At 36.3% G+C, this 25740-nt stretch overlaps 2 protein-coding genes across 3 annotated transcripts; both read right to left on the bottom strand.

The window, feature by feature from the left end:
- Positions 1-615: 615 nt before the first annotated feature.
- LOC110107207 (probable polygalacturonase) lies at positions 616-15945 on the bottom strand. Its single transcript, XM_020837400.2, has 6 exons — positions 15309-15945; positions 8330-8450; positions 7770-8018; positions 7290-7443; positions 6446-7208; positions 616-913 (listed from the first exon to the last, which is right to left on the bottom strand). Exons 1-5 carry the CDS (start codon positions 15771-15773, stop codon positions 6683-6685), a joined length of 1515 nt encoding a protein of 504 aa, XP_020693059.1. The 5' UTR covers positions 15774-15945; the 3' UTR covers positions 616-913; positions 6446-6682.
- On the bottom strand, positions 15938-25740 carry LOC110107206 (pentatricopeptide repeat-containing protein At4g33170). Of its 2 annotated transcripts, none has more exons than XM_028692521.1 (2): positions 23574-25740; positions 15938-16064 (listed from the first exon to the last, which is right to left on the bottom strand). In XM_028692521.1, exon 1 carries the CDS (start codon positions 25634-25636, stop codon positions 23897-23899), a length of 1740 nt encoding a protein of 579 aa, XP_028548354.1. In that variant the 5' UTR covers positions 25637-25740; the 3' UTR covers positions 15938-16064; positions 23574-23896. The 2 variants fall into 2 exon arrangements, with proteins under 2 accessions (XP_028548354.1, XP_020693055.1); XM_020837396.2 differs by lacking the exon at positions 15938-16064 and adding an exon at positions 16261-16677.

The raw sequence follows: 25740 nt of genomic DNA, 5'->3' as shown, positions 1-25740 counted from the left end.
CTTCTTGAAGCAGCTTTCTAGTACAAAAAATTTATTTTTTGCATTAAAAAGCTACTTTAAGAAACATCAAGGAAGCCGTCCCAAACAAAGCCTTAATGATTTTCCTTGGATATGATAATCATAGCTGCTTTAGATAGGGGATATCAACAGTATTTCTCAGATTAATCTAATGATTTTTAGAGAAATAATACATACTTAATTGCCTGCTTAAGATCATTATTGAAAGAGATGTTTGTGACTAAATAATCTTTGGAATCTTAAACAAACAATATTTAGCTATAAGACCTTGAAATTTAAAGAAATATTCAAACATATTGTAATCATAAGGTTTAAACTACTTAAATATAACAAAATATTCTTTAAGTTTATGTAAATTCTTTTTCCACAGTAACACTGCCAAAATATTTGAACAAATCACATGAATTTTATTTCAACAAATCAACTCTGTTGATCAAACACATTCTATCTTCCAAAGTATTTATAAAATTGCATGAAATCTTAGTGAAAAATGACTTATTATCTACTTTTTCATAACTTAATAATTATTCTCTACTTTGCTGAAAATTGAAAACATAAAAGACATTAATTCATAAGAAAATAAAATGGCCCTTCTACTTCAAATAATATGCAGAAATCCATAATGAAGAAATTTCATGCACTTACTGAAAAATAGAATTAAATTGATTTTTTTTGTACATTAATCAAATTCTTATTTACAATCACAAACTCTCATGCAATTTTCTCGCTTGCCCTGAACCAAATAGAAAATGCGTACAGCTGCAGCAATTAATTGAGAAAGCATCAGCTTAAGAAGAAAGACTGCCAGAAACCAGCCGCAAGTTTCGTCCAACGGAGAAGCCACCAAACATAACCAAAGGCCATATAAGTCTTTGAAGGAGGCTCACGTGTCAATCTAGATAATAAGAAAATACATTTTATTAATTTTATTGTGCAGGAGAATTCTCTGTAAGAAAGTTTTTTTTTTTTGTCAGCATGCATATATGGAAAAATTATTATGTGCGGAGACCGGACGCAGAATGCCGTCCAGAGACCAACCAGAATGCGTCAGCGGTACCGGACCGAGCAGTACTGAACCACGGTACCAAGCGAAGAGGTGATGTGACGCATTTTGGTTGGTCTCCAGACAACGTTCGGCGTCCGCACAAAATAATTTTAGAATATTAAATAAAAGTACAAAAGCATATCTACACATGCATGCTCGCCTCTCTCTCTCTCTCTCTCTCTCTCTCTAATGCATTAGATGAATAACTCGAATTCGGCTCCATTAACACTCATATAAGTTCATTAAAGTTGTTAATTAGGCTACATTCATGAACAATTAATTTATTTTGAACAAACAACTTGCTACAAATTTGATATTAAGCTCAATGGCCACTCATATATAATTCAATTACATTTATTTAGATATAACTTCTATAATAAGAACATCTTATTTATTTATTTATCAGGTTAGATTAATTTCTGACTATTATTTCTATTTTTGACATATAATTACTCACTTTCATCACTTTCAATCTCCATTATCCAATCACCCAATGATGCGACAGTTGTGTGGCATGAGCACAACCTGCATCAGATTAGAAGCCTTTGAATGTAAGCTCATATTCTAGTTAGCTCATCAATGGTTGATACATCAGTGAGTGTGATCTATTCATCTTAGCGCTCAACACAACCTCAACAAGTTTGTATGAGCATGCAACATGAGAATAAGAGATGTGCACATCTCCTTTTTCTTAGCTCAGATTTGTTTTAAGCCATCAATACATTTTTCTTCAACACAACATTGACACATTCACTAAAAATGGGTATTTAATTATTTATCACTACAAGTTGTAGCAGCAGCAGCTAAGCCGCTATTGTAACTACTCGTTCCCCAACGGTTTTAACCGGTATTTTCGTTTGTCTACTTACCTCAGTCGCCCGCTCGGTTCAATAGATGACTGAACGTGAATGAAACTCACCTTCCTCCGTTATCCCCAAAAACGAAAGCCCTAGAGTGTTTGTTCTCCACACAGATCATCTCGCGCGCACCGACGTCGAAGTCCTCGCACATTTCCTATTTCATTGCTAGCTCAAGGTCTTAAAAAATGTCGTCGCTGCGGATTTGAAGTTGCACCGATCTCTTCTTCTTCGTCTCCGAGCAATCTTCAAGCAACTAATTGGTAAGGATTTTATGAGGTTTTTAAAAGTTATTTTTCAAGGATAATTAAGTATTTGACGCAACTTTGATGCTCATTCGGGTGAGATTGGTGATGGGAGAGAAGATCATGTGGGTGTCGTCGGGTTGTGGGGATGTGGGAACCAGTGTGGCAAATTTTTTTTTTTTGGGGGAATTTTAGGGCGAAGCCCGTATATTAATGAAAAATGATTACAAGAACAACTATACCCTTACAAAGAAGGGGCAAAAAACAACCAAAAATTACAAGAGAAGAAACGAAAAACCAAAAAAGGGGGGCAAACAAGGCCCTGGACTCGGGAGATTAGGAACTAACAGCATAAACATAAAGCTTAAAAAACATCAGAAAGACTGGTCAATCGAAGAGGCCACTCTTCCCTGGTTCCTACAAATCATCCCGCAAGCCAAAAAGCAGAGCCAAACAAGCCAACAAAACCAAAACCGAGCAGGCAATTCAAAAACTCAACCATATCTCAGTAGGCACTGAAACAAGAAGGAAAGGAAACTTGAAGCAGGTCAAAATTCTTCCTAGTTTTAGCATGAATTGCATATCTAATCTTCCTAATGGTGACAGAAACCAAAACATCAAAGGTAGCAAAACGTCTGTCATTACGAGCCCGCCACAGATGGTAAACGGCACAACAGTCAACAAAGAACCCAAAATTCTTCTCAAAAGTATGAAGTTGCAGCTTCTCATCAAAAAATTCAAAGACCTGCAGGAGAGTAGGCATGGGCAGGAAGTTCTGGAGGGAGGGGAGAAGAGCTGAAATAATCTTAAAAGAATATTCGCATTGAAAGAAACAGTGAGAAATGCTTTCATCCCCATTCCTGCATAACGGGCACAATGAAAGGATCACAATATTTCTTTTAGCTAGGACATCAGCCGTTTTAAGTCCACCTAACATGGCCAACCAAACAAAAGAAGAATAACGCAGAGCATAGTGCCGGGGCACACAAATTTTAACCAAGGAACCTTAATGGTATCAGCATAAAACTGCATATAGAAAGTTTTAAAGCAAGGCTTATCAATGCCAATCCAGGAAATAGGGGTTTGGGGTTGGTGATAAATTTGTATAGAGGAAATACGGTCCAAGGCTAAATGGCCAAACTGAGCAGGCAAAGACCAACCACCCGCAGAGATAAAATCCTTGACCGCCAAACCAGAAGAAAAAGGAGGCTGTATGAGATCAGAGACAGCACAGCCATCACACCAAGGATCCCAAAACATCAATATATTACAATTGTCACTAGCAACATGAAACCTAATAAACCCTTTAATCCTATAAGAAGCGAGACAAATGGATTTCCAAAATTTAGAGGCCTTAGGATGAGAAGTTTTCCAAGGGGAGATAAATTTAGACTTAAACCATCTCGTCAGTGTGGCAAGTTGGTTCCTTAGTTCGTTCCCGGTTCTATTTTGCATAAATCGAGAAATGGTCCAAAACTTTTTGCCATTTCCAGTAATTTTTTTTTTAAGCGACGAAAGCCCTAAAAAGCTCAATCAGAATAATCTTACTTAGTCTTTCCTTGAAAAACCAAGAGTTCAATCAAAATCTTTGTGATGCCCCAGATATCAATAGTGAAAGGATTCGTCTGACATTCTGATCGAACTCCATTCCAGTTGCCTTGCTCGGACCTGAAAATTTTAACCACATATAATGAGCTTACAAAGTCCAGCAGGTCACCAAAGCCTACAACTGAAATCAAAGCACGGCGATGCTATCAATATGCAGGTCAAGGGTAACCAATCTTTTTTGTTGCAGTGATCGAAGTGTCATAAGTTTCATCTCCATGTTTTCTGTTCCACACAAATTTAATCTCTTTAGAGATTGCAGAGTGAGTTCACCTTAATTTTTTTGCCTTACAGGTTTTTATTGAGTTCTCTTGTTTTGCTTTAGTTAATTGCTAAATTTGCAATTTGGTGAACTTTTGATGTTACTAAAACATCCAGAAAAGAGGATGGAACGGTTTACATTATTTATGGTCATTCCTGTTGAGCTTTAGTTTATAACATTTACACACACAGATATATATATATATATATATATTCTTTTCATTATTTCATTTACAAAATTGCATTGCCATGATTTGATAAACTTAATTTTTTTTTTGTAAATTGTTAATTTAGTATTAGACTCAGATAAAATAACTCTTTGGGTATTGTAAATTTTAAGATCATTTCTTTAAGTTTAAGGTTATATTTCTTGTAAGAACTTTTGAAATAATGAATTAGAAGCAGGAAAAATGTGTCTTGAGAACATCTAAAGCTTGGAATGTTTAACAGTTCCAATCTCAATGCCCAAAATCTTCTAATTTCTAAATTTATGTTTGTATTTTTAAGAAATTATTCTACTCTTCTTATCTTTTGAGGAAAGTGATCTAATGATTAATTCTAATAACAATAATTTTTTTACTTATCAAGATATGAAAACAACTCCTATATTGTCTATTAATCATATTACTGGTTTTCCTGTTAAATATTTGATTTTTCCTTTGTGTAAAGGCAGCAAAAAAAATCTTTTTTTATTTAATGACATATTTTACTAATTCAAAAAAATCTGCTTGGGAATTTAAAATGTTTTTTGATAGTGGTGCTTTGGTAGGTATAGGCTTATACAAACTATTCTATTTTCAATTCCACCTATGATTTTCACAAACCTTACAATATACTTGAAATATTTTTTAACAAGCTTTAGTGAGATTCTACTTCAAATGTAAAGACTTGAATTAGAAACTTTCAAAATCCCCAAACACTCCATTAGACACTTTCTAATTGCTTCTCTTTTGAAATAATAAGTCCATTTTATTCTATGGCCTTTTTTATCTTGCCAATAACTTTGCTATTTGAAGGATAAATTATTTTGATTTAGATATTCTATGAATGCTAAAATATTTCTTTTGAATGCGATTAATACTGATTTTTGTACACCTAAATCTTTTAGGGATACCTTTCATCCCTGACCTCAACTTTGCATTCAGTATTGCTTTAATATATATGATGATTGATATTGTCTTATTGATTTTTGCAGTTATATTCCATTAATATTCATTCAATTTATATTTGTATAATGTTTTATTGTTTTTTGCAATTTGATCACAAAATTTAATTTTTTGACATTATATTTTTTATTGCTATGCTACAAAACTGCTGCTATAATTCAAAATTGCAATGGTTGCCAATGTCCAGATTTGAAAAAGTTTGCAAACCGCTGCAAAAGATTCTCCTAACGAATACAAATACAACGGATTTCTAACATTCATGAAACCATTGCAATGATTTTTGCAGCGGTTTTAACCGTTACTTTTAGTATAAAAAAGTGCACCTAAAAGCCTATTTACTAGTAGTGATTAGAGTTTGCAACCCTCATATCTTCATTTTAAACATACACTTTATACGTCATTCTCCTCATTTAGACCTTGGCATAACTAATGCATCTCAGCTTAAGATCTTTACAGCTTATAAGTTTCTTTTTTTTTTTTCATCATGCAAAAAATCTCACAAAAAATTAGGGCTTGCTAAAATATCCGTTTAATTTAGAGTTTTTTTTTCAGGTCAATATACATATCTGAATCTTCCATGAATCAATTTGACTAAACCACAAATTGCTCATACAAAAATCTTTTGATCTAATTCTGAGAAATCACACCATATTCTCGGTAACTAGCAAAACCTAAATATTAATCCTATGGAGTTTTTAAATTTGATTAAACATTAATTGCTATATTCTCTTGTTTGTTGTGAAAGAAGCACTGATTTCTTAGGTGTTGTATGATGCTAAATATTATCATTAATTGCTATATTCTGTTGTTTATTATGAAAGAAGCACTGATTTCTTATGTGTAGTCAGATAATTTACTGAGAAATAAAAAAAACTAATTGGTTTTAAAAAATCATAATGTAGCTTAAATTTTCAGACCATGTCATATAAAAGGAAGTTTTATTGAGTGCAATTTTTTTTCTTAATTTTTTGTTTACATGCATATCATAAAAATTCTTTTTAGTAATAAATCAACAATCAAATTCTTGAAATAAACAATAGAAACTCTTTATGGGTGATACAATTAAATTATAGCATATTTAATAAATTATTCAAAATAAAAATTGAAAATTTATAATATTTATTCAATTTTAAATGATATTATTATAAATAAAAATATTAAAATATTTCTATAAATATGTAATAATTGAGATACATATTGATTTTGAAAAAAAAAAAAAAACAAAAGCAAAGATGATAGATCACATACCGTATGTATTCTGCACAAAATTAGATCATAATATTTTAATCAAATTTAATCAGAATTAATCTTAAAATCATCAAATATATTTTAAGATGAATGTAATATATAAATATTTAATTAATATTTATAATACATTCATCTTAAGATAAATTTAATAATTTTGAGATTCATTCAAATCAAATTTTGATAAAAATATACTGATCCAGCTTTCTTCCATAAGCACGCGTTCAGTCTTGGCCCCCTTCAAAAGCCGTAGTCGATGTCTGTGGCGTTCTGGTTGGTAGACCGCTTCACAAGACGGCCTTGTTCGTCGTAGCGGTCGAAGTTCTCACAGGGTTCCGGGAAGACAGACCCGAAAACACGTCCCTCTACATACGAGCACTGGAAGATATGCTTCTTCTTGTAGCTTATACCCACGGACATATCCCTCAACGTCACCCCGCGCACCGGAATCTCATCGCTGCCACTTATGCGCACCGGCACGCGCACCCCGCGCCCGTGCACGCCCACGAACGAAAGCCCGTTGATCACCGGCAGGGCGCGAGGGTCGTAGCCGGCGTCCGGGTGCTCGTTGTAGTCGGTCTTAACCACAATGCCCACGCGGACATTGTCGAGGGTAAGGTTCCGGCAGCTTACACCCCGCACGTAGCCGCCGCGGCCAGGGGCGGTCTTGATGCGGACGCCGCGTCGCGATTCCCAGACGTGAATGTCTTCTATCGTTATGTTTGAAACGCCGCCCGACATCTCGCTGCCGATTGACAGCCCCGCGCTGGTAATGGAGAGAAGTGAGACACTGAAATTCAGGATTGGGAGGGTTCTTAAAGGTTGTTGGGGTTGAGAATATGTAAACCTGACGACGGATCGGAGAGTGACATTGCGGATTAATATGTTGGTGGAGGGGCGGCCGTAGGCTATGCCGTACTGATCCCAGCCGCTTTTGATGGCGATGCCGTCGTCTCCCACACAAATGAAGCTGTTCTCGATTACCATGTTCTCGCAGGAATCTGGCAATTGTATAATTTCAGGCATTAATGTGTGTGTGTGTGAGAGAGAGAGAGATATCTAGAAACATAATTTTATACTTTTGACCAACTAATAAATTGAGGGGCAAATTATTAGGTGCTGACACAGGATAGAGAGAATCATGTGGATTTCTCTCTCTCTATAGTAAAAGTACAGTCAAAGCGCAGCTGCTATAGTATCTCTGTTTTGACTGCACTTTTATTATAGACAGAGAATCCGAATGATTCTCTCTATCTGGTGTCCGAATCTTGATAATTTCTCTAAATTGAAGAGCTAAGTGATAGACAGAAATGTTGGCAATGGTTACCTGGATCGATCCCATCCGTATTGGGAGCGCCAGTAACTGGAGCCAAGATGGTAAGACCTGACAAGGTTACATTTTTGCAATCATATGGGTGAATTGTCCAGAAAGGAGAATCACGTAGTGTAATGTTGGAGATCACAATGTCGCTAGACCACATGATCTGCAATAGGGGTCCTCTTGTGTAGTTGAGAAGCTTCTTCCTGTATTTTATCCACCACAATTGACCTTGCCCGTCAATGGTTCCATTTTGTCCTGTCCAGTAATTATTGAAGATAGTATTTAGTTGAGCAATTTTAAGTAATGACACAGTATAGAACTCTACTCAAATACTGCAAGATTGAGAACCAGAATGGAAGTACAGATTCAAAATTCTTGGTGGAAAAAAAAAAAAAAAAAAACTAGTCAGGATGGTTATCACATGTTTCCGATAAGTTGACTCGTTGGTGAAAGCCATTTTTTTTTTCGTCTTGATTTTCTTTGCTGATTATTATTTTCCGCTCTTAAAAAAATTTAACTTTTATCTAAAAACGGATTCAAACAGAGTGATTTTTTGCTTCTCCAACCTGTAATGACAACGTCTTTAAGATGTTGCCCATGGATCAGGCTTCCATATCGAGGTCCTATATGCTCCCTTCCATACCCATACGATGGCAAGGGAGGCATTAGTGGCCAATAATTCTCATCCTGTTACAGAGCAAGTAATCAGAGCAAGTCATCAGATAAATAAAGATGATTCAATCCTTTACCCACTGGGAAGTGAACATTATGAATCCAACAAAACCACAATGTCTTGGTAATTGGTATGAACATTCAACTACAATAAATAACAATGATATTCATGCTAATCGAATAAGCCAACATGTAGAAGAAAATGAAATCTGGCATGTCAAGAGTAGATAAGCATAACACAGTATAGAGAAAATATGCATGAAGGTCCTTAAAAAATACCACAAAGAAAACAATTCCATGAAAAATAAATGTTTCTGTTAGCATATGATGATTACCAGGACATAATATTAAGAAATCATTAAATCGGGAGAGTATATAAATAGATTTATTCTTTCTTAATTATATTTATTTTCTCTTTTATTTTGTATTCATCATATGCACTTATAAATAAACTTTTTTTCAAGGAATAAGATCATGCAATTGTCCCCCATAACAAGGTACTAGCTTAGATCAGCCTTAGCCATTGTTATTCCTTCCTCCCACCTCCTAGTTTAGTGGATCTTCCCCAGGGCATGAATTGTCTTTGCACCTTGCTTTCTCACCTTTCTGATATTTTTACATTATATGCCATCAGATACTCAAGCTTCACATGAATATAACCTGACAATTTTGGGGAGATGCAGTCCTAATTACCTATTATCTTATTAGGCTGGTCCCTTCTGCACTTCACAACAATCAATTGTCATTAATATAATTTCCCACAATCTACCCATTTTTTTTCTCTTGCTCCCCGAGTGTTTGGTTGCATTTGCTTAACTCATATATTTCATCCAAATGATAAATTCTCCCAATGCAACTCATTGTATATTCCTTGGGCACTGTCGAACTAAAAAATGATATAGATGTTACGATCATTTTGCCAAACATCCATACAATTTAGTTGACGCCACATTTCATGAGAATACCCTTTATCTTTGTTACCACAACTTCAAAATCATCACCATTTGTTCTTTGTCCTCATACTTTGCTCCCTACCTCTCCTTCTCTATATGTGTACTCTAGAAGACTTAGACAAGATCTTATTGCAACACCTACTCTCCCATCTACTTATACTAATGATCCTCTGAGAATGCCTTAAGATTCACACCTTTCCATTACACTACGATGAGGTAAATGAAAAATTGCTTATCATCCTATTTACTCCTTCATGATTTTTGACCATCTATTCGATATGCTTCTTGATTGAATCAAGAAGGTTAGGAAACCTTTTGAATAGGTGTGGACTCCTTGGGGAGAAGAACGAGGAGAAAAGATAAGAGAAGAGGGAAAATAAGAAATATAATTTTCATTTCCTAAACCAAAATTACAGCAAATGGGGTCATTTATAGGTTTGCACATGTGGTTTAAAAGGGGACAGACTGTCTAAACAATTAATAAACCAAGTTACAATAGTAGACTGGTTGCTATGGGTTCAGTTCTTAGAAAAACCGTGGGTTGGTTCAATCCTTAGATCGGTTTATGGACCAGCTACTGTATTGCACATTTATTGGATCCTTTGGCTGAATTTGTACATCATATAGGTTGTCTTTTGATGCTATCTTCTTCCTTCCTTGTCGGTGGCACAATATGATGTTTGAATTATTATGATAAGTTTGTTTTTTTTGAGTTCTTGATCCATTTTCACCTTGTTTTTGTATTATATTTGCAGCCAAGGGAATGTATAGGAGCTTAACACTATCTCAATCCTATCATTAATTTTCCATATCTTTGTCTGTTATTTATATTTAAAGTCATACCTATACGCACTACAACATCCAGGATAGAAATAGGCTATATATGTTGAGATAAATGTTCGTAATGGTAAAAATATATAAGAATTGGTTGCCTATGGGTTTTCACTGGCAAATTTCATTATAATGGCTCCATTGATTAGAACAAAGCTCGACTAATCCCAAATATTTTACTCTAATCTATGGAAATTGATTTTTTTTCTCCGATCACTAGACTTAACTCTATTAGAATTATACTCTTTATGACCATTAATCAGGGTTAGCCTATGCTGCAAATAGATGCTAATAACACCTTTTATGGTGCTCTAAATGAAGCATTACATATAAAGCAATCTCCTGGATATGCAGCTTAGGAGGAGAAATGCATATGCCTAGTAAGGAATGCCATTTATAGGCTTAAGTAGAATCCAAAAGTACGGTTCATAAAATTTTGAAAAGTTCCTGCAAAAGTTGTCCTTCAAAGCACTATTGTGAATCATTCGATCTTTATCAAATATACAACAACAGGCTCAATTATACTAGATGTTTATGTAGATGATATATTATTCACTGTGAGCGATAAAGAAGGTATAACTAAAGTTAAACACTACTTATAAAATTGTTTCATTAGTAAATATCTAAGACACAATAACTTCTTATGATTGAATTTGCTTATAACAAAAATCAAATTTTATATCTCAAATAAAATATGCTACTGATCTTTTTGAAGAAATTTGACTTCTAAGGTGCAAACCAATTGTCATCCATTTGGATAAATTAGCCATATGATTATCCATCTTAGCATTGAAAATTAATTAGAGCATTAATTCATCTGGCATTACATGATCGTAAATCTCTTTTTTTGTTGGGGTCGTAAGTCAACAAATGCTAAACTCCAAAAAAAAAAAAAAAAAAAAAACCATTGGAATGGTGCTCTTTACATTCTCTTTACATTCTCAAATACTTAAAAAAAACTCCAAAGAAAAGGATGTTATATACTCATTTTGGACAACTAAACGTTGAATTATTCACTTCTCTTGATTATGTGGGGCCATTTGATGATAGGAAGTTAGCTTTTTGGTATTGTATTGTTATAGGAGGTAATTTTAGAAGGATAAGAAACAAACTATTGAAACCAAATCCCAGGTTGAAGTGGAAAATGGAGCCACTCACATGTTAAATAATGTGGGCCAAAACTCTATTAGTAGAATTTGATTTTCCAACATATGAGTCTATAATTCTATATTGTGATTATTTTATAACTGTATGAATTATCAGTAATCATGTGTTTAATGAAATGATCAAACACATCGAGGTTGATTTTCATTTCACGGGATTTAATACATTCCAAAAAAATTATTACTCATGTTTCTAATTCAGAAAAAGTGATAGATATTTTTACCAGAGCTCTAAATCCTCTCCCATTTTCTCTCTTATGCAGTTATGTGCAACTTGAAGCTAATAGATGTATATGCTCCATTTTAAAGGGTAGTTTTAACATATAATGCTTATTATAAAGCGATATTAAAAATTATCATTTAATGTGAGTATATAATTTGACTTATTCCCCCTTAGTTATACTTATCCTCTCTTTGAATTTCTTTCCTTATTATGAGTAAAAAAGAAGACGCCAGCATCCATGACAAAACAATATAACTAGCTACTAAACTAAGCGATACCTACATGAGCCAAGCAAAAGTATGGGAGGCTTGGTAATGATGAAGATGATGGCGAAGAAAAAGAAGAATATGATAATGATGAACTTTTCTTTAGTTAATTAGTCACCGTCCTGGCTATCTTTTAAGTTCAATATGTATTGGTGAAAAATCATTGCTGTTAGAGTTCACCAGGCTCTCTTTATAAAAGGCCATGAAATCCAATGTGTTAACACTAATACAACATTACTCAACTTGTTTAATTTAAAAACACTATAAAGGGAAATCCAAAGCCACCCTATACCTTCATTCATAAAATGCTAGGATATTGATTATGTTGGGAGAAAAATAAGTGCCTGGGCACAATAATAAACAAAATAGAGAAATAAACAATGCATGCAGAGAAAAACAACAAAAGATAAACACATAATTTATATTGTTCGGTGAGATCTACTTACATTCACGGTTGTATTAAGAGATATAGGTCTACTAATTCAAAGATATAGTATTGCACACCTCACATATTTCTCTCACACCTCATCTAACTAGATACTTCTCTTTCATTCTCTTTCTCGCTCATCCCTCTCCTTCGTCCTCCTTCCTCATCTCCATTCCTATACTTCTTATCAAGCCAATCCTTTAAGACATCAATCTTCAATGGGATGGATGATCACTTAGTGATATGGACAATGCTTTAAGTTATTCCTCTGATCAACCTCTTTGGGCCTTTTTTGATCAAGCCAATCCTTCAAGATAATGGGATGGATGATCACTTAGTAATCTTGTTAAGATTATTGATGAATCAATTGAAGAGTAGAGTAAACATGCTTCGTGTTGTTATAGGTTGCCTTAAAATGGGTCATTTGCCATCTTGGGTAGTTGTTTCCATTGAAGGTGTAGAATTTGGCACTGAATAATTGAATATGAACGACCTTTACTAAACAGCTTTTAGCTTGCTCCAAAGCTATAATCTCCTTGATCAACTCACCGATAAGAATGTCTAGTTTAGTTGTTGTCAAATAATTGATTGTTTTAGGTAGAAGGCTGAGTTACCCCAAGCTTGCTTCTAACCTACTTCTCAAGGGATTTTGGACTCAAGAAACTCCAGGTACAATGTTGTATTGTGCATTGTTGGCTGTCTGATAAGGCTCACTAATGGACAAGATATTTGCAAAATTTATAGATGTACATTTTTTTTGCAAAAAGTTGTATCATCATACTCATCTATACCATCTTTTTATTCATCTTGGTGTTTATTAGAGAGGCTTCTTTGTCTTTGGCTTCATTGTCATTGCACTTATTGTTGTATATGGCATAATACAGTGTCATAAAAATTGTTTTCTTCTTTTTCTTCTACCTCCTCATTTCCGGAGGAAGAGTCAAGTTGTTCCCCTTGATCTTGCGATGGATTCTCTCCAAGAAGAAGAGGGGTTGTGGCTATATGCGATCAATTTAAATAATCATAGGGCTAGTTGATGCTATGACAACCATATAAACCACTACCATAGTCATTGTATTTTCTTCTTCTTCTTCTTCTTGTCTTCTCATCTTTGACCTTAGAATGACACATCCAATGAATTTTTGGTGATCACTAATGCATTATAACATCATTGGTTGCATGATCTTGGCCCAAATTCTCTTCTTTTATAGTGTTTAATTCTTGATGGCATTCTTTGAAGTTATCACTACCACCTTTTTAGGGCAAAAGATCTCCCTAGAGTGTCGACCACTTTAGTTGTTGCTCATAGAATCATTGATTTTGGGATCCACACTTAATGAGCCTTTTCAAAAATGGATTTAGGGATATCACTCAGATTTCATATTCTAATCTTCAACAACCACCATAGAAAAATAGTGACTTATAGGAAAATCCTCAAATTTAGAGGCTTATTTATATTTGTGAAACATATTCTCCGACATGATTTTTTTACTGCTAAATTTGCAGGGGCAAATACGTCAAAAGATAACTTATTATCAACAAATATTACCTGAAAATTGACAAAAAAAATTCCTTGGCCTAACTTGAACCCCCATTTCTATGATATATCTTTCCTTTATTTCTCTCAAATTTATGGCATGACTCTTGGGAGAGCTCATCACTATAGATTCCCATCAACACTCTCGTTGCTCATTGTAGTCGCTTGACGTTGTTGATTATTGTTACTTTAGATTCGCTTGACGTTGTTGATTATTGTTACTTTAGATTCCTTGCGGGAGAAGTGCAAAGGGGGGATTAAATTGGGGCAAGGAAGCAAGGGAAGATTCATATGGTGGAATCTATTAAGGTCATACTATTCTCCATAAATAAACTTGTCTCTGTGAGAAATATATGTGACCGCGCTAAAATGAGTTTATGCAGCCTCAAATTTGTTTTAGGCCACATTTGGCAACTTGAATGTAAAAATAATGTTTCAAGAAATAATGTAGTTTTTTAGATTCATCATTTGGTTAAGGAAACAAAAGAAATCAATATTCACTTTAAACTCCACAGACCTTTTCCAAATTATTTCAGATATATTGATTTTATTTCTGCATATATGTGTAGCTGAAAACAAAACTCTCATTTTCTAAATATATTTTTGATGCAAAAGCAAGCAAATGAGGGCTTAGAGTTCTTGAGCAAGCCAACCTTCATTATCATTGGGTTTGAAAAAGATCAGCGAAATAGTCTAACTTCGAAAGAGTTGTCTAATATTTCATCATTTTGACAATGCTTCGACATTGTATTCAAATGGCTTCTTAAAAACCCTCATGTAAGGGGCATTTAGGAGTGGAGCTCTCTCTCTCTCTCTCTCTCTCTCTCTCTCTCTCTCTCTCTCTCTCTCTCATATTTCAAATGGGACTAAGGGGTGGTGGTTCCAAGAAATTTGTTTTCTCCCTTTTTTTTAATAATAATTGAAAAAAAAGAGAGAAGAGAAAGAGGTGGTGATTTATGGGTGGGTAGTCTCCCTCTCCTTTTTAAGGGGCATCTCATAGAAGGTATATGGAGATGTCTTTATTTTCACCAGCAACTAAGACGGTTATACAGAATTCTGCTCAATTTCTTATATGATTGCATGTTCCCATGTTTCTCTAGATCACTTCATGATGCCGCCACCACCATAAACATACTTCGTGGGAGTCTTATCTATGTTATTGATCTGATGCTTGTTAATGCATAGCTCTGAAGCTTTCAAATTCTCTATAAGTTGATTATTCACCGACAGCCTCATTAATCACTCACCTTCACAACCATCAAACTATGGTGTCTTCTACTTCTAAGTATACTCGTAGAAAGACAGGGGCCTATTCCATTACCGCCAATTTCATGGACACCAACTATTCCTATTCAGCTTTTCGAGGAAAAGTTTTTCACACCCCTAGAGGAAAGTTAATGTAACATAACCGTATGTTATGTATGGAACACAAAAAATAGAACTTCAAAAAAAAAAAAAAAAATCTCTAGTTACCTGAATCCCGAGAATAATTGCGCCTTCTGCAAGAAAGAGCGTCATGTGGCTAGTGAGGTTGAAAGGAGCAGTGAGCCACCGCCCTGCGGGCACGTTGAGCTGCCCACCACCTTTTCCTCTAAGCCGCGAGATCGCTGCAACCGCGCTCTCAAACGCCTTCGTGTTAAGCGTCTGCCCATCTCCTACCGCCCCAAAATCCGATAGATTCAACACCATCGGCCGCAACTTCGGCACCAAACCCTCCATAGGTGCCGTGTGGCCGAATAACCGAACCACATCGAAGGAGCTCTTCTGCCACACAAAGATAGAGCAAAACACAAGTATCCACATCCCGGTGAAGATGGTAAGTGGACAAGGAAGCGTCACCGGAAGCCACCGCCGCTGCTGGAGGAACTGTAAGCGGCCGCAAGGAGTTGAGATCTCCACCATTTCCGTCGATGCCAGAACAGTAACAAATTTAGGCATCAAATGGACGAAATCTTGTAATTATTTAAACATCCTAGTAACATCTTCCCGGATTTCGGGAATGATCGAAATCCGCAAGGACGATTAGGGCTTGAGGACTAGGAGTTCCCCCATTCCAGTAGGAGAAATTTCTGTTATTTTTCAAAAGAAACCAGCGGGAGGCCGAGTGCTTTGCAAGGAAAATGCTGGTTAGGCGTTAGGTTTATTTGTAGGCCCGATAGACTAGCAGTAGCAGCAAAGCAAAACTATACAATAATGCTCTTCTTACAAAACTGATCTCAGCTATCCATTCTGGATCAAATGGTTAAAATCTGCGTCCTCAGATTTCAAAATTCTGAATCTTGACTTCAAATTATGCATAAAATATAATTTAAAATAGAAAAATATTATATTCCCCATAATTCCTCATTTAATATTGCATGACATAATTGCTTATCTAATTGATGATGCAATCCCATAACCTGCCCCAAAATTAAAATAAAATAGATGATGAAATGCAATTTTTTTTGTCACTATTATCAAATTCCTCATTTTTAATTCTGAGTCTTATTCATTTAAATCTTAAAAATACATGCTTCAAAGAACAAAATCAATATGCATCTGAGAGCCTCCATTTGCAGTCTAAAAGACGATCACTTTTGAAAGTGCCAATGCGTAAAGCGATCGGGCCAATTGAGGCCATCTGAATTTGTTAAGGCTTTAATGACTCAAGGCGTGGAGCATTAGGAAAAGGAGAGCAGGAGGAAGATGGAGCAACCTCGGCCCGATCATCTAATTCATAGGTATCATTCAATAGTCAAAGCAACTGCATCACTTTCAAGTACCTATTAGGCTACAACTCTTTTGAGATCCCTTTGTAATCGAATTATTCTATATAAATTGACCGAACGCAGAAAGTCTTCCACTGCCAAGCAAAGTAGAGAAATGAGGAGAATGAATATTTATCTATTGATGAAAAGATGTTGACATGCTTGTCAAATAAAAAATTAATATGAAATCAGTTTAAATACATATTAAGGGAAAATATAATTGCTGTTAAAATTATTCTCTCTACTTTCTTTTTTAGCTATATGTGAAAATGAAAGTAGTTATTTTTTCTCTCAGATTGAAGTATTACAAATAGTTTTCAATCACCTGAAGTAGAGATCAAACCAACACAAAATTTAAATTATTTTTGGTTCTAAGTTTAACTATGCTGTGTAACTGAAGCAAGGATCAAGTGGCTAGTACTCCTCTGGGGTCGTTACCTTCTTTTAAAAGAGTAAAAGTTGGAAAGCTTAGCTTCAGCGCGAGCATGAGAGGCTAAGTGCAGAGGACGCAATGACTGGATTATTAGCGGGGGTGGGTGAAGCGGTAGTTGAGTACCGTTTGCTAGTCATGTTGCACACGTTGGGTGCGGTGGTTTTGATTGTAAAGCTCGTCTAATCGTCAAAGACGCATTGTGTTTGCGTTTGATGAAATGTCTATTTATAGGATTTTGACGGAAAGCCTAAAAAACTTTATTATAGTACGCTAGAAAGTCACGAGAGAAGAAGATTGGTTGTCAGTGTCAATAGTATTTTAACGCCAGGAATGCTTGACTGAGTTAAAATTTTTGGAATTACAATTCTATTACTAGAAACAGAGCCTAATCTCATCTATTTAAAAACAGGAATTTTTTCTTCAGAGAGAACGGCTCACCAGTCAGGGCTTTTGTCAACATTTGGCTGTGTTTTTTTTTGTGGGCAATTGTCCTTCTTTTGTAGGAATAAGCCTTGGTTTTCATACATATAAGAAATGTTGCAAGGAATAGATAATGGTGCTATAGAGAGAGAGAGAGAGATTTTAATATTTTAACTTCAAGCAACAGCTTGTTAAGTTTCATGTGCTGTTGAAGATGTACAATAGAGAAGAATGTTAGGCTGGCTGGACCTCGTGTATGGCCGGCGGAACCAGCGTAACAGAGAGGGGGGGGGGACCTTGTGGGCCTAATTTGATTTAAATCCAATTTTGGGAGGGAAATTTTGAATTGAAAGGGTGTTTAGGGAATTTGTAACACTCCTTTAACTTTAATTAGGGACTAATGATAGAATTAGGGCTTCATCTGGAGATTAGATGAAATTTTGAGATCTAGGGTTTGTTTGGGTCTCTACGCCTTGCTAGAGATTGTGGAGAGTTTTCCTTCCTCTTGAATTGAAGGAAATTATATCTTGCTTGATCGTTCTTATTGTTATTTGAATTAAAGAGTTTCTTTAGTGTTTTTCTTCTCTAAACTACAAAGGTTTTGGCGTTATTCTTGCTGATTTCTCCTCGAAATCAGCCCTCACTATTTTTGCCGATTCTTGATTGGTTTGCTTGTGAACTCAAGTATTACCCTTGTGGTTACTTGCGAACTTAAGTATTTCCTATCAAATTGGTATCAGAGCATTGTCTTGGGACCATCAGCGGCTAAAATTCCGAAATTTCAGCAAGGAACCTTCATCTGAAAGATATCTTCTCGGCAACCTTGGGAGGGAAGATGGCCGGAAGGAAAGTGGAAATATTGGAGGGATAAATCGGCCAACTAAAGACTGATTTGGAAGAAAGAACCGCTGATTTTCAAAACCAATTCGCTTCCATCCATGAAAAGATGGATGGGAGGTTTACCGCCTTCAAAGAAATGATGAAGAAGATGTTAGAGGGAAAACAAAATCCGACGACATCGGAAGTAAGGGAAGCCACCGATGACAATGGGAGATGCGGGAACCCGAACCCATTTAGGGGGAGGGAGAATATAGAAGTGGAGATTCTTGAGGGGAATGATAGAATGCCTCCGCTAGAACCACTTTCTAGGGAGGAGATGAGCATGGGTTATGAGAGAAGAGGTGCTGAATTTTTAGGGAGAAGAGGTGAATTCCATCGTCGAGGCGCTGAAGATGAAAGGAGAAGAGGGGAATACGAGGAAAGGAAGGGGTACAATCGTCGGAGGGAAGATCGTGACCACTGGGAAGCTTTTCCCCCTCGGAGAATGGGAGGTTATGGAGGAATTAGGGGAAACGAGGGCGACTCGAGGGTAAGGAAATTGAAGATGCCCATCTTTGAGGGCGAGGATGCTCATGACTGGATCTACAAGATGGAATGGTACTTTGCAGTCAATGCGTTGATAGAGGAAGAGAAACTGACAACTGCATGACTGTGTTTGGAAGGGAAGGCATTAGCGTGGTACCAATGGCGGGACATGAGGCGGCCCATTCGAAGCTGGAGAGAGTTCAAGAACTGTCTACTAGAGCGTTTCTAAACCAGTAGGGGAGGAGACTTCTACGAGCAGTTCTTTTCTTGACACAGGAGGGGACGATGGCAGAGTACCGTGATCGATTTGAGTATCTAGAGAGCAGGTTGGATCGTCTTTCTGAGATCGTGTTGGAGAGGAACTTCATTAAGGTGCTCAAACCAGAGATCAGAGCAGCCGTTAGAGTGATGAGACCACGCAATTTGGGGGAGGTCATGGAGTTGGCATAACTGGTGGAGGACCATAAGCATCTAGAAAGGGGGGCTCGAGGCAGTAGCTCTGGGGGATCCTACAAGATGACTACTACTTTTCTAGCTCCCAAAGGAGCTGCACTAGGAGGTTCACGAGAGGCACCAAAGGAGAGGATTGGAGGAGGTGGGCCTGGAGGAAATTTCAAGAAGCTGTCTGAGAAGGAAATCCAGGAGAAGCGGGCTAAGGGGTTATGTTTCAAGTGCGATGAGAAGTACATGCCAGAGCATAGGTGTAAGGACCGAACTCTTTAGGTTCTCACCGTCTGTGATGACGAGAAAACTGATGGAGGTGAGAGTGGCTAGTAGCGTGTGCACGTCATCTCCAAGCACAGCATCTTGCTTGCAATAGCCGGTCATCATACTCGTGGTCCCTAAATGTCGCAACACATCACCTTGCTTGTAGCTGCAAGCCTTCCCCCACGCACCATTCGATCTCCAGTTCCATCTCCAAGAAATTATAACGGGAAGGCGAGGGATTACATAAAGAAGTATTCTCCTAAAATACCTTAAAGAACCAAATGCTTATGGGCTTCTTCGTCTAATTTTAACGAAAAATTTAAATGAGGAACCAAATTGGATAATTTCTAATAATCGAGGGATTAAAATTGGGTAATGCGAAACTCTTGGACTAAATTGGATATTTATTAATAGTCGGTGGGTTATTTTTAGCTTTTACTCACTTAGTCATACATGCACATGAGGAACAAGCAATTCATCTATAAATTATGTATTCTTGTTGAGGATTCACCCTTCACATCTCCTCAAGCCATTAATGAGCTATTTGAGTTTGGTGACCGCACTAATAGGTTTTAATTAATCTTTAAAGAACCATCTCCATTCACTTAAAGCCAAAATGCCTCTATTCCTATCTTTGAGTCATACAACAGTCCTTTGTGATATTGGAAGGGATAAGTATATCCAAATGAATAAATATAAGTTAAGCACAAGCAATAGTCCTTAATCAAGAGTTTTCTCGAGTATCCCTAAGATGTAATTAATTATAGGTACATTGTTCATTCAGAAATCTCAATGCCCTGAAAACTATTATAACTTTGTTTGGATCCACAAAATTCAGTCAAAGAAAAATTTATGGGATAGAAATGTTTGATCCACTTCTCATCAATATCATATGTTTATAACGTGCAATGGTCTATGACCAGGCATCTATTAATTAATAGCATTCTAAGTAGTTATCCTTATCCTATAGAAAAATTTCAACACAGAGAAACAATCTCAATCAAAGAATTTTATTATTAAAAAGAGAGAAAAGTGAGCTTAAGCAATTAGAAAAGAAATAGTGCTATTTTTTATACATCCATTTATTTGATGGGGTACAACAACTCAGGCTAAGTTCTTCTCCTTTGATCCTCTTCTAAAAAATTGTTTGAATAATCTAAGGGAGGGAATTGCCCATGTTTCCTGATTGATTTCTCTCAGTCCACCATTGTCAACTCTTATTGGGCTAGATATAATTTTCTTATGACATTGTTTCTAGCCAACATAAGTCTAATACCATCTAGCAAACTTGATTAAAGTGTCGTGATGCTCTTATCCATAAAAGCCTAAGAAGGAAGATATCCATGCTTTAAAACAATAAAAAATCACAACTCAAAGTACACGAATGGTACAATGCTCCAGTAACGTAACTCAGATGGATCCTTCAATCGCAACTTCTCCTCTATTAGGTGTATTTTATGCTTTTGATTGTTAGAATACCTTTTCAATTTGTGCAGCATATTGAGATTCTCGTTGATCTTATCCCCAAGTCTAGTTCCTTATTTCCCAACAGCTTCAATTTATAATGTATCCACCAAACACGAGTTGTAGAGTGCATTGCTCACAGCTAACTTTCCACTCACCAAGGACCGAGAGTCCGTGCTCAATTTGTGCCCAAATAGACTTATATTGGTGTTTATGGGGTCCCTAGATTTATTTATTTACGTTTTGGAACTTTTCAAGCTCAATGAAGCTTTTAAAACTAGTTTCAAGCATATTTGACAAATTTGAAGCCAAAATTTTCATTGATTTTTGCACAAATGATGCGGCAACTTCAACTAAGGCTAAAATTATAATTAAACATAATTCACTTAGTTCATGGCCTTGAGGAGACACCCACTTTGGTTTCCAAGGAGCGATCACATTTTGTAATATTCTAAAATTATAATTTTATGCCTATTTAATATATGTTCAGATGACATTGGTTTGATGCTCAAAAATAGATGACAAATGATATAATATATATCATAAAAAATCTAGCTAACCGAGCACGAATCTCAATGGAATATATGTGTTGAAAAGTTTTGAAATAAAATTTAAAGCCATCGAAGCTCTAATTCCAGCAAACTTATAGTCGAAATGAACGACTTGATATGATGAACCAAACAAGATAAATGGTGATTCGATCCAAGCCCAAATGAGCCCAAATCAAATACTTGAAAATTTGTTTAAACTTCAGGACATTAATTGTAGGACAACATAGTCTCCAAATCTTATATACTTATAGTCAAATTAAGCATCTTGATGAGATAAATCCAACAAGCTCAAGATTACTCAATGTTAAGGTCTTTCAGGCACTCACATGCTAAAAGAATGATATATGATCAATATAGGTCGTTTGATGAGCCTTTTTTAACTTTGGCTAGATTTATTAGAATGTCTCAAAAAATTATAAATAGGCTTTCATTTTTCACATGAAGGTGATATTGAGTCCAGATAAAAAGACTTAGACATATGAAGAACTCTAGAGCTCTGTCTTACGTTCAACATAGAAGATCGCCATCAATAATAGTTGTCCTATGACCATCGTTGCATGAATGACATCTTCCGATCATCAAAGTCCAAACACAATCCCCCGATCATCGTTGCATGAATACTCCCTCCGGAATTTGTCGCCCGATTAACAATCGTTGCTCAACTTTCATTACCCTACCACCGCTCCTGGTTGTTGTCTCCCTCGTATATTTTTCTCACAATCATTATTATAGGAGATCAAATAAGTTTTCTCAACTTTGTTATCTCATCTCTCCAGCTGTGGAGAAGGAATGACTTCTATAAGTTCAAGTACATAATAAATTATTTTGATTTGGCCAACCTCCATAGTTTTTTCCTCCTTTTTGGATTTTCCACAGACACTTATTGCCGCTTGCATTCTTCTCTTTTATGTGTGCACAAGCTAAATCTTCGTGTAAATCTAAACATAAAACTTTCATTTTATCATTACGAATCTTCTAGCATGCAACATTTTATCTCAAAATTGATGTTACGAAATCTAAGAAAAGTTAAATTCACAAGGTATATTTATAACAAATATTTCAAGATCTAAATAATGTAGCAATAATATTACTAGAAAGTAAAAAAGGCAGCACATAGCATTAATTTAAGTGCTCATGAAGTCGAACACAAAGGACTTATTTCAATGTTTATGACGTATAGAAGTTTCATGATGACAGAAATTTGGCTAAAAGTTATCTGGTAAAAAAATATATTGGCACAAATTTGTGCCATGCGTGCAAGATAAATGATAAAAAAATATTGGATAGAAAATTTTATTTTTTTATTACTTATCTAGCACTACAGACACAACCTACTGACCCAAAATTTTCCAAAGCTTTGGGAGTTATAGTTAGGGGTGTCAATATTTGGCACGACATGAAAATCCGACCCAAAAATTTCAGGTTCGGGATTTCGACCCGTTTGTAAAACCGGGTCATGTAACATTTTGTTCTTTTAAGGAGATTTGGATAAAGTTGAATCAAACTACTATTTCTATTCAACTTTCATAGAAATGACAGGTTTCTCAGCTAAACCTAACAAAAACAATTATTATTGCAAGTTGTCAATTGGATGATCAAGGTTGATTTTCTCTTCTCTAAAATGATTCAAGCATAGAACAGAAGGAATTCTCGAGTTGATTCAGCCAATAAATTACCTAGTATTTTTTAACTTTGAACTTGAAAATCACCAGCATCCAGATAAACAAAAAAAGAGCAAAAAAACACTGAAGAATTAGTAAAAAATATCGAAGAACTTGCTGAGCACTGAACTTACTATACTTGCATAATATGGTACATAGATAAGGCCAAAAAGTCATTTCCATCTTACACTCTTTACATGGCAAAGGTACAACAAACTAAAATATTTAAATATGCTTGTATGGGTGCAAAAATATCACAATTCTGGAACGGATACTCCATACTTATTAGTTATCAAAAGCTGAAAGGATAAGTTTAGAACTCAAAAGAGCCCTTTTTTGAGAAAAAAGAAAATTATTTAGGAAGAAATTAATGAAAGAATTGCCAGTACCTTTGTGCCTTGCGGAGCTGTTCAAACCGACATGAAAGATGACAAATCAGCCTCAAAATAGATAATTTCTCCTTCCATCATATTCTTTGTTCCTTTGCCTTCACAGTTATGTACAGTCAATGATTTGATTAATATTTTCTAAAAAAATGAAATAAATAAAGTTTAAGATTTTTAACAATGTATGAACCAGAGGTCACGCATCTTTGTTCACTGTCCACCTTAGTCACCATAAAGCACATTTCCATTTATTTTGTAGTGTGGCAAGTGTCATGTATAGAGAGGAAGAAAATTGCCTTCCCTTGTGCAAATTAAACGTATAAACCTCAAACCCAGCTCTGTGCCACCTCCTTTCTCATCCCACTAGCATCCAATCTCTGCCTCAGCTTACTCTTCTCTTCCCACATTTTTTGTTCAGCATAAATATTAGAGAGAGACACATATGGACCATTATTTCCTGGTTTAAGTACCATAAGCTTATCAGCTGACCTCTTTCCTAGCTCCATCTCTCCATACATCTCACATGCCCCTAAAAGTGTTTCCCATACCAGTGAATCTGATTCCATACCCATTTCTTTTATAAACCTCTCAGCTTCCTTCAACCTTCCAGCTCTACCAAACAAATCTACCACACAGGCGCAATGTTCCTTCTTAGGCTTTATACAATATTCATCAACCATGGACTCTACAATTACAAGCCCTTCATTTAAAAGACCACCATGGCTACATGCTGATAAAGCACCAAGGAATGTAACACCATCAGGCTTAAATCCATGTTTTTTCATCAATTCAAACAACCCTAAAGCTTCTCTTCCCTTCCCATGCTGACCATAGCCACAAATCATTATGGTCCATGATACTACATCAATTCTTGTCATGGTTTGAAAGACCAAGCGAGCATCTTCCAAGCTACCACACTTAAAGTACATATCCATAAGAGCATTACCCACTCCAACATCTGATTGAACTTTGGACTTCAATATTCTAGAATGAACCATTCTCCCATGTTCAACACTGGACAAATCACTGAATGCTGGCAAAACGCTAGCAAAGGAAAATTCGTTTTCCGTAATGCCTTCTCTAAGCATCTTTCTGTAAAAGTTAATCACCTCCTTTGTCATAGCATTTTGCGCCAATGCACCGATCATTGCAGTCCAAGATATTATATTAGGTTCCTGAATTCCCTCGAACACTCGTACTGCAGAATCGATGCCTTCCCCACATCTAGAATACATTGTAACTAGAGCATTTCCAGCTGGCGTATCAAAGTCCAACCCAAACTTCAAAGCACAGCTATGAATCTGCATGCCCAACTCCAAATCCCTCCTCTCCAAGCAAGTTTTCAAGACGCTCGTCAACGCAAAACAATCGAAGACGCCACCACTCTCCGACCTCATTCTTAAGAAAATGGCGACAGTTTTCTCTTTGTTGCCACTGCAAGCACAGGCATCAATCATTATATTCCACGAGACTGAATCAAATTCAGTTATATCTTCAAATGCACAAACGGCATCCTCAAGTCCGGTAATCCTCTCGTAGCCATTCACCAAAGCTCCCCCAACAAACCCATCAGAGTTTAGCCCAAATTTTATCGAATGTGAATGAAGCTGCATCAGTACATAAGGATACTTACAAGCATTGTAACCTGAGAGCAGTGCTGACAGGGTTAGGCCATTGGGAATCATTCCTTCCTCCAGCATCTGTGAGTAAAGAAGCACGGCTTCAATGGGATCTCTAGCACGGCGAATATGATCCGAGATGAGAGTGTTATAAGAAACGACATCTCTCTCGGGCATTCGATCAAACACCCGGCGAGCAACCCTGGATTGACCACAATTCAGGTAGAGCTTAAGGAGCTTGTTCCAGAGAGAAAAGGAACGTGACGCGAGATCATGAAGAATGATGATTCGGGCATGAGCGGCGGCGCCACCGCAGAGGTCGCCGGTAGCGGTGAAAGAATGCAGGGCAGCGGATAGTTCAGCGAGGTTGCCAGCGTAGTATCGTTGCCGAGAAAGTGTACATGAGGACTGACGGCGAAGGATTCCACATGCGATCTTCCTCAGCATCAGTGGAGTGAGAATTGATCAGAGTCGCTTATAAGCGGATACATTTCCTTTCTTTCATTTGGTCGTTGGCAATTTTCTTTTTTACTTTGAGCCAATTGAAAAAA

Source organism: Dendrobium catenatum, unplaced genomic scaffold (genome assembly GCF_001605985.2).
Source record: "Dendrobium catenatum unplaced genomic scaffold, ASM160598v2 original_scaffold_218076, whole genome shotgun sequence".
Lineage (NCBI taxonomy): Eukaryota > Viridiplantae > Streptophyta > Magnoliopsida > Asparagales > Orchidaceae > Dendrobium > Dendrobium catenatum.
Note: the sequence above shows the minus strand (reverse complement) of the source record. Positions and strands in the feature narration are given on the sequence as shown.

Coding starts and splice junctions, on each gene's coding strand:
- LOC110107206 (XM_028692521.1), bottom strand. CDS start 25,636: ATGCTGAGGAAGATCGCATGTGGAATCCTTCGCCGTCAGTCCTCATGT.
- LOC110107207 (XM_020837400.2), bottom strand. CDS start 15,773: ATGCCTAAATTTGTTACTGTTCTGGCATCGACGGAAATGGTGGAGATC. Junction 8,451..15,308: donor CAATTATTCTCGGGATTCAG/GTAACTAGAGAT, acceptor GCTCTGTAACAG/GATGAGAATTATTGGCCACT. Junction 8,019..8,329: donor TAAAGACGTTGTCATTACAG/GTTGGAGAAGCA, acceptor ATTACTGGACAG/GACAAAATGGAACCATTGAC.